The 13,353-nt window shown below is 40.2% G+C and overlaps 2 protein-coding genes across 6 annotated transcripts; one reads left to right on the plus strand and one right to left on the minus strand.

Annotated features, from left to right (window-relative positions):
• The first annotated feature begins 184 nt into the window (after nucleotides 1-184).
• On the plus strand, nucleotides 185-7,174 carry LOC111255573 (uncharacterized). 5 transcript variants are annotated; one of them, XM_022817666.2, is made up of 7 exons: nucleotides 185-707; nucleotides 1,371-1,442; nucleotides 1,697-1,805; nucleotides 3,158-3,328; nucleotides 3,813-3,924; nucleotides 4,224-4,301; nucleotides 4,563-7,174. In XM_022817666.2, exons 2-7 carry the CDS (start codon nucleotides 1,388-1,390, stop codon nucleotides 4,668-4,670), a joined length of 633 nt encoding a protein of 210 aa, XP_022673401.1. In that variant the 5' UTR covers nucleotides 185-707; nucleotides 1,371-1,387; the 3' UTR covers nucleotides 4,671-7,174. The 5 variants fall into 5 exon arrangements, with proteins under 5 accessions (XP_022673401.1, XP_022673403.1, XP_022673402.1 ...); XM_022817668.2 differs by having other exon boundaries at nucleotides 3,825-3,924; XM_022817667.2 differs by having other exon boundaries at nucleotides 3,161-3,328.
• On the minus strand, nucleotides 6,791-12,294 carry LOC111255571 (DNA-directed RNA polymerase, mitochondrial-like). The gene is made up of 4 exons (XM_022817665.2): nucleotides 12,143-12,294; nucleotides 11,732-11,884; nucleotides 8,038-8,254; nucleotides 6,791-7,798 (listed from the first exon to the last, which is right to left on the minus strand). The coding sequence occupies exons 1-4, from the start codon at nucleotides 12,274-12,276 to the stop codon at nucleotides 7,559-7,561; spliced, it is 744 nt and encodes a 247-aa protein (XP_022673400.2). The 5' UTR covers nucleotides 12,277-12,294; the 3' UTR covers nucleotides 6,791-7,558.
• Nucleotides 12,295-13,353: the final 1,059 nt, after the last annotated feature.

Genomic DNA, 13,353 nt, shown 5'->3' on the forward strand with positions numbered 1-13,353 from the left:
GCATATGTATATATGCGTGTGTGTAAAAAGCACGATAATCGGTGCGCCCCAGTCTTGTCTGTTCGAGAATAGGCGAACAGAAAGTCCTGGCTGGCGCTAAAGCTCTATCACCCGCGCGTCGTCTACACGGGCTCAATATGTTCGGGCCGTACCTTGTCGTAAACGGCCTCATCGATGGGCCATGGCTAGCGACCAGCCCTGGTCCTGCACGGCGTCCGCGAAGATCCTTCTTTCCCAGCACAAAAGTCCCAACAAAGAAGAGGTGTGCTTTCGTCTAAGAAGACTTTGCCCACAGCGTATACATTATTTTTGCGCTACTCTTTTCTTCTCCTCTCTATGTTGAGTAGGTAGCGTTTAGCTCGTTCTAGCGAGCAGATTCCTAAGCTCGAGTGGTGAAAGTGCAGACTTGAGGTCACTGGCAGAGGTTTTACGGTTATACGTAGCATCAGGAAGGCCTGATACAAACTCCTTTGAATGCTGCGTTAACGAGTGTCGCCAGTTAACGCATCCTTACGTCAGTGCGCTGTGTCTAGCTAGGCTAGTTGTACTTGTAACTGACCACGCGAAACCATAATACTTTAGCAGGCCACTATAGCTCATTCTAGAAGCTTACGTTAATTCCAGCCGAGTGTATACCACCCCTTAAACCTACGAAAATATAACTGCAGTCGCATAAGATTGGTTCTTCTAGGTTAGTCCTACTAAAGGTAAGATGCACGCCCGTACAGCAAATCTGTTCATATGAAGCGATATCATCTGCTTTTATTATCTATACATATGTTTCGTTTGTTTATGAACTGGATAAATATCAACACAAAATCGACATTGAGCTTTACATTGTATGCGATACCGAGCTGCCAACTAACCACTATTCAATTTTTACTTGAGATCTTAGCTACTAGCTAGAGAAAATTCGGAACGCCACACCGAAGAATCCTAAATACGGAAAACATTATCATACTTCAACGATGCAAAACCCATAGTCAACAACTTAGTAGGCAACCTTGGCGAAATATTTACCATAGCTCATTCAGTGTTTGGGCTATGATCTCGTTTACTTAGCAGCTTAATAGAAGTTTAGAGATCGTACTAGACGTAAACGCTTTACTGTGTTCATTTGTATAGCGAAGCCTCAGCAATTGCTAGCTAAACAAAAATAGGTCCAAATAATAACTATAGTCATTTAGCACACACAGGAACATAAATCCGTTAGAAATTCTGTGCTGTCATGAGATCCGCGTAGCGTACCCTTTTATCTCCGCCTTTTGTTGTCCTAGAACGGTTGTCACGCTATAGTTGTACCTTACGTCATTTATTAATCGGTGACTTGATACGTGAACAATTTGTTTGCATTTATTTGTAATTGACAGTGCGTGCTTGGAAAGGCATGTCTGATTACCGCTTCACACATCTGACCGGAAGGGTCAGTCACCTGAACCAACGTAAGCCCTTTTACTAGCCACAGGTAAACCCAATATAGTTCAAGTTCTCGTAAACCTCCAAAGACCGCCTGTACAGACACGGCATTAGTAAGCTATAAAAATTATGAGGGCCTTAGGCGACTTAGTATCAGGAAATGTATAAAGAAAGTTACTACGACGTGTTTTTTCAGAGATGTACAAAGGCCCATTCTGCAAAAATTAATCAGGTGTTTTTGTCAACAGTTAATGTGTTGTTTCTTTCCCGGTCTGAACAGCTCGAACCCATTTATCTGGCAACGACATCGATGCGGATTTGTACGCCCGCAAACTTCTTCGAAACTCTGCGCCATCACTTTGCAGCGTAGTAGATGAGCCCGTCACACGGTATGCACGGTTGTTTTTATTATTATCGTACACAAGGTGGCTAGACAAGCTAATTTAAAAAAAAAACAAACTAGAGAAGGTGAAACGTAGATGATTCCCGAAAACAGCTTTCAAAATATGTATTCGTAAGCTAAGGCATCAACTTTGCTTAAGATTTCTGTTGAATTTCCTCGACCGGCTTTTTTTTGCATTTTGAGAAAGCCATACGGCGGCAGATTCGGGAACGCGAAGGTCGAAGCAGACCGGGTATTGAATTTATCTGTAACTAACAAATGGCAACGTGTGAACAACCTATTATCATTGTGCAGGGCTACCAAAGCTTGTTGTTAATATGACATAGCTCGAAGCCATTATGCGCGTCTCCACGAAAACGACCACCAAAAACGGCTGTTTTCTTCTTTTTAACTAAATCTTGAAGCTTCCTTTAGTCCATGCTCCCATATCAACCGATATTTCGACGATTGTGTTCTTATTCTGTCACGTCACGTCATCTATGATGGCGGGCTGTAGCGAGTCCGGATTCCTCTCCAGTTTGTAGAGGTTCCGCTAAAACAGTTGTTGGCGGATTTGCATTTCCCATAAATTCAGGTCTCTCGGCCCAATTTCGCCGCGGGTCTTCTTGCTTTCAAGTGACCTTTCAAAATAGTCCAAAACTTAACCTATTCACTGCCAGCTATAAAGACGAGTATGGGGCCAGAAGCTCGATTCGAGGGTTGAACGACGGCCTGCTGCGCGTTCATTTTATTACTTCTTTTTTTGGTTTGGTTTGAAGAAAACTCCATGGTAAAAACCTCATATGCAAAGAAATGCGTTTAAAAATACACTAAACTTTCCAGATGATTTAAAGGAATAGCAGTAGTAGGTTACTGGGTTACGCACTCTAATTTTGTACACTATGTACTACTGCGGCATCGAAGACCATGTTTGAAGGTGTCAACGAGCTAATGCTGGTGCTATCGCAAGACGACAGCGCTCCTAGTGCGGCCGGTTATCGAATTTTGGGTAGCAAAATAGTTGCATTAAAGGCATTCGGTGAGCTCTATACGCACATTTGTTCAACTGTAACATGTTAGGGTGTTTTCTAACAATTTTGTGTCGAGGGGAAACCTACGCCTACCATAAGTTCTTATAAGAATTAGGTTCGAGCACAGCCACTGCAATTCCCAGTCACGCAGTAGGTCGAAGACATAGTCGAGAGCTTGTAGCTGTTAATTACAACATTTGAGGTAACGCAGCTGTGTGTCAGTTGCGAGGTTGTATAACTTGTTTTCATAGATTTTCTGCGGAGTACAATAGTATACGGTTCTGAATGACAGCATGGGCAGTACGCTTTTTTCGTCCGTTCACCAAAGTAGGTTCAGCCCAGCGGTGGGCGGCAATAAGCGAACGTCGGTTCTTGAAAGTGGGCGCTATTTTGGATCTTCCCTATTATCACCCACAACTGCAGTAGGAGACTTCCGCGAAAGGCAACAGAACATGCACCATGGTCGCTATCAGACTGCGTTGCCGGATGTTAACAACAGGTATACAATTACTAGGATTGCAAACCGCACAATGCAAGTTACACACACTATAAAACGGAAGGAAATTACAAACTTACAGCTAGATACTTGGGGGATTGAAGAAAATTAGGGACGATATTTTTTATATGTGCCATTTCGGATGGCTTGAGACTACGATGAAATTAGATATCGCAGATATCCTCAGAGAAAACGTACTTCGGTTCCACGAACTGACATGTAGCCTACGTCTTACGGAAATTCCAATGGTAAAAGTTGTAGTTTAGTAAATGTTAGCTTTTCTAGCTTTATGAGGAAATCAAGTGTGCCTTGCGTAATAAATTGTGTAGATAAGTTTTCATTCAATTTAATCACCGCTGTAATCACATGTTTTTTTTTTTTTTTTTTTATGAAAGTTATGCAGGTCAATCGCTGTTACTGAACTTAAAAAAAAACTACATAGAAATAAGCCAATAACTGTTTGTAAAACGATGTTTATATTCGGTAGTGACCGCTGCAGGTCTTCAACAACGTTGTACTCGAGCGGTCTAGAAAACTCTTTTCGGCCGTATGTCACTACCCGAAGTGTCGATGTTCGAACCTGTCCTGGAAGGCCAAAGGTTAGCAATACCTTTTAGTAAGAGCTGCTGCCTAGGCAACAGAACAGAGCACATTTATTTGATGGAATTTCTAAAAATACACATCAGAATTCTGTGTTGGCACGATATAATCTGTCAAATCGGCCACTCGAAAGCCCGTTGAAACAAAGAAAATATTTGTAGCAGTTAACTACTTAGTCACTAGTGATTATGGAGATAACCGAAAACGTTGTCCACGTATACATGAAAACGTAATGTAGCAATAAAAACGTTATGAAAATAATCTTTGTTCCTTATTGATTGTCTTCTATTTTGCACAGGTATTCCAACCATCGCACGTTACTTCGGTAGTCACAAACTGTCCCAAATGCTTTAACGGCAAACAGTGTACAATCCAGGTGGGTAGAGACCCATTATGCCCACAGATCGTTACGACAACTAAATATTATTACGGGCCATCAAAGCTAGCCTCAAAAAAAGGCCATATCCTCAGCACCTATATATTTGGCTATTTCAACACCTGACCAAATAATCGTTTTAATTAAAAGCGAGGAAGGCAATAAAAATAATGGCAAAGGCCTCAGTGAAGCGGGGTAGGATACATGAACCACTGATATCAGCTGTAAATATCAACCTGATAATAACTCTGTTGTCTACAGGTGTTATGTCCCCATGTTCTGGAGCGCTGCAATACATTCGGTGGTGCGTTTAAGGAACAGCTCTTTGGTCAGTACCGCGACGTGGATATGGAAAAGCAATTCAACTGAGTCTTGCGTTCCGCAGTTGCCATGGCGTCATTGTATCTTTCAGGAAATTACCTTTTCCACTCATTCGCACTCCATGGTAGACCAGTGGGTGTAATTATAAAATCTCAAGCCTTCCGTCATTATCGGCTTATAATCTAAACCGAAATAGTACCTCCAAGTAACATTTTAAGATAATTTGCAAGTCAAAGTAACATTCGCTCTATAATTTGTTTGAAATCATCATTTGAGGTGCCTTCAACAGTATGCCGAAAATATAGTCATTTATGGATATGTCACTGAGTGTGAGAGTACGAGTTGCCATCAGCAGTTTGAGGGTCTGACATTACATTCATCAGTCTTTACCACAGAGTATACAAAATCCCATTAGAGCATGAGATGAGGCATTTTTAATACAGATTTGCGTGATTTTTTTTAACGTATCACGAAGTACGAATCTGAGACTGTATAGCCGTCTCTAAATTATGACTACTACTATTACCGTTAGTTGCTGTTTGTGCAACGGCGGCTTGTATTATCTTATTGTTCTCAACGTCAAGCTTATTATGTCACAATGGGAACCTTGCATGAACAATGTACTTCGATAAGTTTTTGTCTCGGTCTTCAAATTGTCTGTAAAAGTCAAAAAAACAGGTAAATTACTAGGAATTAATAGTATGGACGCCTCAGGATGTGAAGTCCGTTAGTAACCAAGCTAATTATGGAAATGTCTCTAAAAGGCTGAACCTGGCTAGCTCATCAGCTTTTTTTGTTATCACAGATTTCACTGTAAAGAAAAGCGGCTATTTCCAACAAATCCCATCTTGTTGTACATCCACTAGCCGGTGCTTGAATTGATTACAAGAGCGTCCCTTATTATTCCAGCCAAGTAAATAGTTATCGACAGAAGCTGCAAGATCATGCGTCCATTTTTACGTGATATTTGCTTTCGCATTACTGACCATCACAGTCGAACGTTTCCGGCCAACTAAACAGGCCTCTTGAAACCTTAAAATAAGAAAGTCCAGAAAAGTAAATGCCACGTCCCAAAAGCACGAAATCACGTTCGACTCACAACCACCATTTATTATCATACTAAATAGGTAACTTTTAGTGTTTTGTTAAATGTATAATGATTTCAGTTAAATGGGCACAGTGGATAAATAGACCGAACCATAGATCTACAAATACAATTAAAAACCATTTTCTACTGGTCTATACCACTTTGGAATTAATTGGCTCGGCTTAATATTCACAGACGAATAGTCGCTTCCCGAGCATGCAAAACTGATATAAACGGTAATAATGGCCATTTGCCTTGGACATGTCACGACAGAAACAATGAGGATCGAATAGGAATAGTGACTAAAATAGGATGACGCACTACGCCTTCGTAAGTGATATAAAACTTCAAATATATAAGAACAGTCACTGTTGACTGGTGGAAAATAAACCGACTGATCCTAGCCAATGCGTATAACTATGTTGGTTGGAAAACTAGTTTATAAAAACAGTGTCTAATAATCCGCTCACTCTAAATTTCTTTGATTGATTCAAAGATGTCGTAAGTTCCAGTTATTCAGACCTTTGCCTTGTTACGTTTCTGGACTCGAATTTTTACTTAACAAATAGGTGATTATTTTTTTCAATTTGATTCAGTTGTAGCCCTAATATTCTTGCAACCCAAGCCAAGCGATCCACTTCTATTGTGATTGACTTTTTGTATAATAACATACAATTTCAAGCTTAGTTACATTGGCGCAGGCATCAATTAGGTTCCTCCATTGAGGTCTGTTAAACATTCTTACCTATATCGACGTTGGAAATTTTAACTTCAACAAAACAATTTTTATTTCAAGCTACGCTTGATTGTATCACAAACTCGGATGCGGTAATTGTCATGGTGGTAGGTCTGAATTTAAAATGCTTACCTAGCGTTTAGCTTTCCCTCAGCGGATACTCGCAGCGTCAATTACTATTTCCCTATATTGCTGCCTTTACAGTGATTTACGGAGAAAATCCAGACTATTATTATGATGACGCGGAAATTACTTTTACAGTTTGACCGGAGCTAGCATCCCTTCATTCAAGATAATTACGCACTGAATCTGCACTAGTCATGAGCATGTATGAAGACAAACACATGCAAAATTATGTGCTTTATTAAAAATTCTTACTAAAGATTGTACACAAAAGTTGTATGTCTGGAACAAACAACAATGACTGCCTATGCATATCCTTTTCCTCGTATAATTGCTGAACTGACATCGAAGTACCATAGACTCAAGGTGTTTCCGTTCGACGTGATATTTCACTGAATTTCAATGAATTTACGTGAAGTATCAGCCCGAACGAACTGTAAACGCAGTCGTACGTGATATTTCGAATTTGACGTTATCTGCTTCTTGATCAAAAAATAGATATTAAAGAACAACAACATACATATTTCCCTCCAAAAGAAAATCTGCACCAAAGAGAATTCATCCGATTTAGATAGGAAAAATAAAGGACACTCTGTTTAATTGAGACATCATGACATGTTCCGCGCTTTAACGTAACGTTTGCAGGTCTTAGGTGACACGCGCTTGGACAAACAGTAAAAATGGTGTGACACTCCTCCGCAGCGCTCCTGGTGATTCCGAAAGTATTTACATCAAAACTCATTATTTCAATACCTATACACTAGAGTAGTACACGCCAAAGTCCGAATTACACGGTTGATACTTTAAATATGACATCGTATTCGAACGAACTCATAGTTATTTCTTTCCCTTAAAATACGACTTGGCCCATTTCATGATATTATATCCATAAAATAATCTACAACTATGCTTACGAATGCAAGCATTCATATACTCTATCGTAGGAAGTTTGATAAGATCTGATTGCGAAACAGCAGTTGAATTAGAACATTAGCCGAAAAAATACACAGAGTCGAGGACTTCCTTTAGATCAAATTCACCCTTTTGAGGAACTTGTCTCAAAACTTTGTTAAGCCTCTGCTTGATAATGTCTGAAACAGAACTGTCTTTGAGGATCTCGGCTGTAGGAAAACCGAACTGTTTCTGTAGATGAATCGACAAATCTTCAAGGATTGGGTACGAATGAAGGGCTACGAACTGTTCGCGACATAACTGATTCATGATATCCACCTGAAGAATTGCAAAAACGCAGAGTTAAAAGATCGACTAATCCTGTCTTCTTGTTCTTCCCTTTTCGTTACTTTAGCGTCATCACGACTTCCTCTCCAACAGGCTTGGTATCACTTGTTTGTTTGAGATATTAACTCGAATGCCACGGATAGAGCATAATAACATTAACAGAATACGTTAGCGCCATTTTACGCGGGACAATAAACAGCTAAATTAATAGATAACCATAAATCACGCACCGTAGACGGATGCGTCCAGAAACAGTCGTGAACGGATACAAAGGTGATTCCTGCTGCCTGCGCATGAATCGCCGTCAGCATCATGTGGCTAGAGTCGAGACTGTGAACAAAGTTCGGTGGGAAAGCATTCTTCTGTTTATTCACGTTGGGTTTAGCGTCGTGGTCACCAAGATCGATGTATTGCTTTTTGATTGATTCTCCGAAAGACACCAGCGATCTAGAATAAAACAGAAACCCAAAAGAAGCCAAGACAAATTGAGGCTATGTAATCAGTAGAGGAGTAATACTCCTGCCCTACGGCTGATTGCAGCAGCCGAACTCATTTTAGAAGGGGCATAAGTGCACAAGGAGGTAGTCTAATCTCTATTGCTTTATAGGGCAGAAAAAGAGTTGTTCACAACACGGTTCAATATGATACTTTTTATTTGACGCACAAATGCAAGATGAAGCATTATCTGGTTGCCTGCGCGAACTATCCGAAACAAAGCACGCCACACGAAGACACTATTGATACAGATTTCTATTTCTATCTATTTTAACTGTTTATTTAATGCACTTTTATAACTGTAGAAAAGTACTAGTGAAAGTTACTTCGGCTAGCTCTGCATTGTATCCTCATCAATCAGTACTAAGCATATTTTTGTCCAGTAAATTTTAGAATATCATTATAGAGAGCTTTATCGCAACAAATGTCATGTCTCTAAGGGAACCTTCTTTTAAACATTCTGTGAGAGCTTTTTCCTCCCTAACTAGTTTTATATTTAACACTGAGCACTGACACGGGGGCAACGGCATCTCGTAGCAATCAAATAATTACATGTAAAGACAGGGTATAGTTAGTGACTATAATTAGTCCTACGATTCTATTTACACTTCTGGCGTTCTGGATTAGCGACGTATTGCCACCGTGTTTAAGATATTTTGACGTTGAGGTCCCTAGACCACGCATTTCGCTGTCAGTATAATACCATGTCATGTGGCTATTTTATTCAAAGTGCATGGCGAAGCACTTAAAAACGAAGAACGTAAATCTAAATGTCGTCGGCGAAGAATCTGGACCAGCTTGTTCCACCTAGGTTCGCTGCTACCGATTCGATTTACAAACGGATGGACGAAAGCTACTACGGGGACTCCGCGGATATTGAAGGTAACTGCTTCATGCCTCCATGATGTTCATAGTGGAAGGAAAGACTCGGTCGTTTTCGATAAAGCCATTGTCGCGTAGACTCAAACGTAGAATATTTCCTGAGGCCGCTTTGTCGCCATATATAATTGTGGAATTCGCCACGAACTAGATAAAGCCATCGGCACCATAACAACTGAAAAATAAAGCTTTCTCGAGCTCGTTTTCACTGTCTTTTTCAGTATTTTGATTTTGCCTTGAGAAACAACTCGTTGACTCTTACTTAATGCCAAGTGAGTTGAAGTTGCCCAGTATAATATTTGCACGATCAGCGTCACACATTTCATCACCATTCAACTCACTGGCTATCCTTGATTTGCGTGCATAAGATTCCCTTCCTGTCTTTCACTTGTGTGCATGGGATTCCCTTCTTATCTTTCACTGGCGCGCATGGGATTCCCTTCTTAACTGAAAATTGGGGCACTGCCAATGGTTCTGCTTCCTATCTCGGACGTATATTTCTCCTGGCGGAAGACAATTTTACCGTGCTTATACCTATTATATATCTTCGAATGAATTCGTATGTTCCGTAGTTCTGCCCTTGTAATATAGGTTGACCGAGTCATCGTTGCCGTTAACTTAGTTTATCCGATAACTTTTTTTAGTCATAGGCTTTCACGCTTTGATCGGTTTTGATCTGTCAATGCACTCCTGTCCAGGAATTCTACTATTCCAAATGTCTTGCTTCAACAGGTCTCAAAATTTAGCTAGATTATTTCAACGCACAATTGATTATTGGAACAGCGATGAAATGATGTGGATTTAACCAGTTTCACTGATACCAGGCGGACATATGCATTGGTTTTAAAATTAATATATATCTTCAGCGCTGACGCCACTCGAGAGCACTGATCTATTTATTATCTTTTTTTTTCTCAGACAAAAGGAACTTTTTTTTAGGAAGATCCTTAACCTGTCCAGCCGCGGCCTTGTTCTGCGGGTTCAATGTGTTGTTCATTATGTGCCACCTGAAGAGCTTTAAGAATACCTTTCCTCTCGAGTGCATGTAAAATTTGACGCTTCGTTAACATGCACGGGTATCACTTACAGGATTACAGACATCTGCTGACATCCCTGTCCATTTGACGGTTCTTTATTACTTCTCTTACGAATCACACGAATTAGGATTGCCTCCGTTCCTGAAAATATTACTAGCCCGAGAGATTTGCTGAAAGCAGTTCAGATTTCTTTTTAGGTATTGTTTCTCATTTTTCGGCAATCCGTTTTTGGGTTACCAAAGTGTTTACATCCAGTTTCTCTTTTTTTTTTTTTGAAAATCCGTCGCAGCAATGTTCTTTAGCCGACACAATTACCATGCCCAACCGATCATGACCCTGCTATGGTAGATCACCTATGCCAGTTCTTACGATGACATAGGAGGTAACGTGGTTAAGTACTAACTGGGAAGACACGTGAAATAATTTAAATCCAGAACAGTGCGCAGATACAATCTGTTTCGTACTCGAGGTAGCTAGAAACGGAAGAAAGCAATGTTTAACCGCAACACCGAACTTAAAATTCTAAGCTAAAAAAAATAGAGGATTGAAGTCTGTTGACCATGTTATACGTTGAAGTGTGTCCATAGCAGCTGTGATACAGCCGCTCATAGCACACGAATTAATTTGCAAAAATACGACCCTTATTATCAATGACTTTTCGACAATTCCGCCACATGTAGCAAGAAGTAGAGATGGCGTCGTTCATTGCCACTTTTACTGTTTGTTAGATTGAATCTTTTTGGACGGTTTTTCCTTTTTAAATTGTTAGATGATATAGTAAAGGTTGGGCAAGGATTGATAAATACGCACATTCTATAAAAACGTCCCATATCGGCACAGGACTCTCTTTGCCTACATGTATGTTTTAACATGCGGAACGCGGATCACCCCAACCATCAGTGTGTACGGGCAAACCGATGCATTCATTATTGTTGACCTCATAATCTGGCGTAATCAATATAAAGCTACACAAAAAACTGAGGGTACCATTCTACGTATTTTATGGCATTAGTACACGGACGAAAAAAATATTAAAGAACACTAGATCTTAGCCTTCAGTAGTAAGCAAAAAACCATCCAAACCATCGTATTCAAAATCTTTGCAGATACTTTTCTAGGCTGTGTTTTTACTTGACGCATGGCTGAAACAGATCTGAAAACCTATTACATTGCTCCTTCTAGAAGGCATAGGTGGCCAGAAAGTGGTACGCTATTAGAATTATGCAAAACGCATTTTATGCATTTTAGCTGCTGAACTAAGGCTCCGTAATGGCGCAGTGGATAACGTGTTTGCTTTCTATATTTAGGGGACACATGGTGATCCAGGTTCGAATTCTGGCTCAAGCACACTTCGTTTCGTGCTGGGAGCCAGTTTCTGAAGCAATGCTTAAAGACTAGATGAAAATGATGAACGCGTTAACTCCTAAATTGAAATTTGGAGGCATTTATAATCACCAGAACTATGTGAAGTGCTAAAATGGCTTCGAACTTGTAAAACGTGTTGTTTACGTACGTTTTCTTAACAGGTACAAAGTAGGGCTGGACGACGGGAAGTCCGAGGGGTGTCACCCAGTTGATTGGCCGACATCTGATTTTCGCCACTAGCTTAGCACAATTAGTAAACCAATCTTGGATTTCTCTGGTTGCAGTGAACATTTCCCGTAAGCTGTTTTATAATCAAAAAAAGTGTGACAAGGATTTTTGAAAAAAATAAACCAGTTAGGCTCAAATTATATACACCACGTCCCAACTGGCAGTCCTAAATACTTTTATGAAAATTCTAACTCTAGTTATATGGAATCACAGTTGTATGCTTAGCCCACAGTCGATGCTACCTATGGGAATGTCAAAATTTATCAAGAAGCAAAAGCTGACACTTTGTTGAAGTAACAAACCAATGCCAACGATTCGAAAAATTAAGTACCTGAAAAACACCTTTTGGACAAGGTATGAGGCCGCGATGTGGGCGTGTTGCTGTGGAAAATCATCCAGATCTTGCAACTGTCGCAATATTTGCAGTTGAGCTCCATACTTGGTTACGCCGTACACAACTGTCATCACAGTTTGTTTAACTACCTGTAGAATCAACACGCAAATGAATTCATCTCTTGGCATTGTTTATGATGAACTTTTTTTTACCTCAATGGCTATAGGTGGACAATGGTTACTGTCTCTGGTGCTAGACGTGATGTTTTAGCGAATGGCTTATAACTTGCTACATCATGCATGGCAATTTAGGCTAACAAATGACTTCACTCTATGGTACTGTTCTATATATATCTATATACGAGGCAAAAGCAGTCAATTTTTTTAGATTCTTTCCAAGTAAAGACAGATAAGCTAACTATTTTTTTGCCTGTCATAGAAATATTAGTTCTGACAGACATACTTACTCGATACAATCCCCATTCACGTCGATTACAACCTTCCTTTGGTACCCAAATCTATCGTTTCAAGGAATTTTTTTTTTGATCATACAAAACAGCCTTGACGGCCAGTCGATGTTGCTGCAAAATGAGATTTGTCGGACATTTCAGCGCATTCAAATTTGGGTCCTTTGTCCAAAATATGTTCAGGCACCCAAGGACTAACCGGCCAGTATGAACTGGTACAGCATCTCGCTTAAAGATGTATGACGTTCCCTCGAACATGCCATCTATCTGTGGTCATACGACACTTTGTGGAACACAAGAACAAGCTTATTTGTTAATGGTTTCGCCTTCGCGGAAAAAGTATGCCAGCGCCATGTCTTTTTACTGAACATTAAATTTAGAACCCGTACATTGGTTACAAATTAAATTTTTCCCTAATAGGCATATCCTCTGGATAGTGAACAAGCCAGCGGTCGCTTCTGCGACTGATTTTTACTTCGATGGTAAGCGCCCTTTCCTCAGAGAAGAATCAGAATCCACATGATTCTTTATCTACAGAACTGAGGGACGAACAACATCGAGTAGATTTCAAGTTTTAAGCGACTTCAGAACAGCGGAAGGGTCAATACACACGCTCTTTTCGACGGTGTTAATTTACTCGGAAGTCCGCACTGTTTTTTTGCATGGGATGGGCTTTCGCTTGTGCTGTACCTTAACTTGCTTCTGCCTCTTTTGCAGCAGCGTATTCGCTTGCGATGGAACC

Source organism: Varroa destructor, unplaced genomic scaffold, assembly GCF_002443255.2.
Source record: "Varroa destructor unplaced genomic scaffold, Vdes_3.0 BEIS01000001.1, whole genome shotgun sequence".
Classification (NCBI taxonomy): domain Eukaryota; kingdom Metazoa; phylum Arthropoda; class Arachnida; order Mesostigmata; family Varroidae; genus Varroa; species Varroa destructor.

Coding starts and splice junctions, on each gene's coding strand:
- LOC111255571 (XM_022817665.2), bottom strand. CDS start 12,276: ATGACAGTTGTGTACGGCGTAACCAAGTATGGAGCTCAACTGCAAATA. Junction 11,885..12,142: donor GTCCAAAAGGTGTTTTTCAG/GTACTTAATTTT, acceptor ATTATAAAACAG/CTTACGGGAAATGTTCACTG. Junction 7,799..8,037: donor TCTGGACGCATCCGTCTACG/GTGCGTGATTTA, acceptor GCAATTCTTCAG/GTGGATATCATGAATCAGTT.
- LOC111255573 (XM_022817666.2), top strand. CDS start 1,388: ATGTCTGATTACCGCTTCACACATCTGACCGGAAGGGTCAGTCACCTG. Junction 1,806..3,157: donor GTAGATGAGCCCGTCACACG/GTATGCACGGTT, acceptor CGTTCACCAAAG/TAGGTTCAGCCCAGCGGTGG. Junction 3,925..4,223: donor CCTGTCCTGGAAGGCCAAAG/GTTAGCAATACC, acceptor TATTTTGCACAG/GTATTCCAACCATCGCACGT.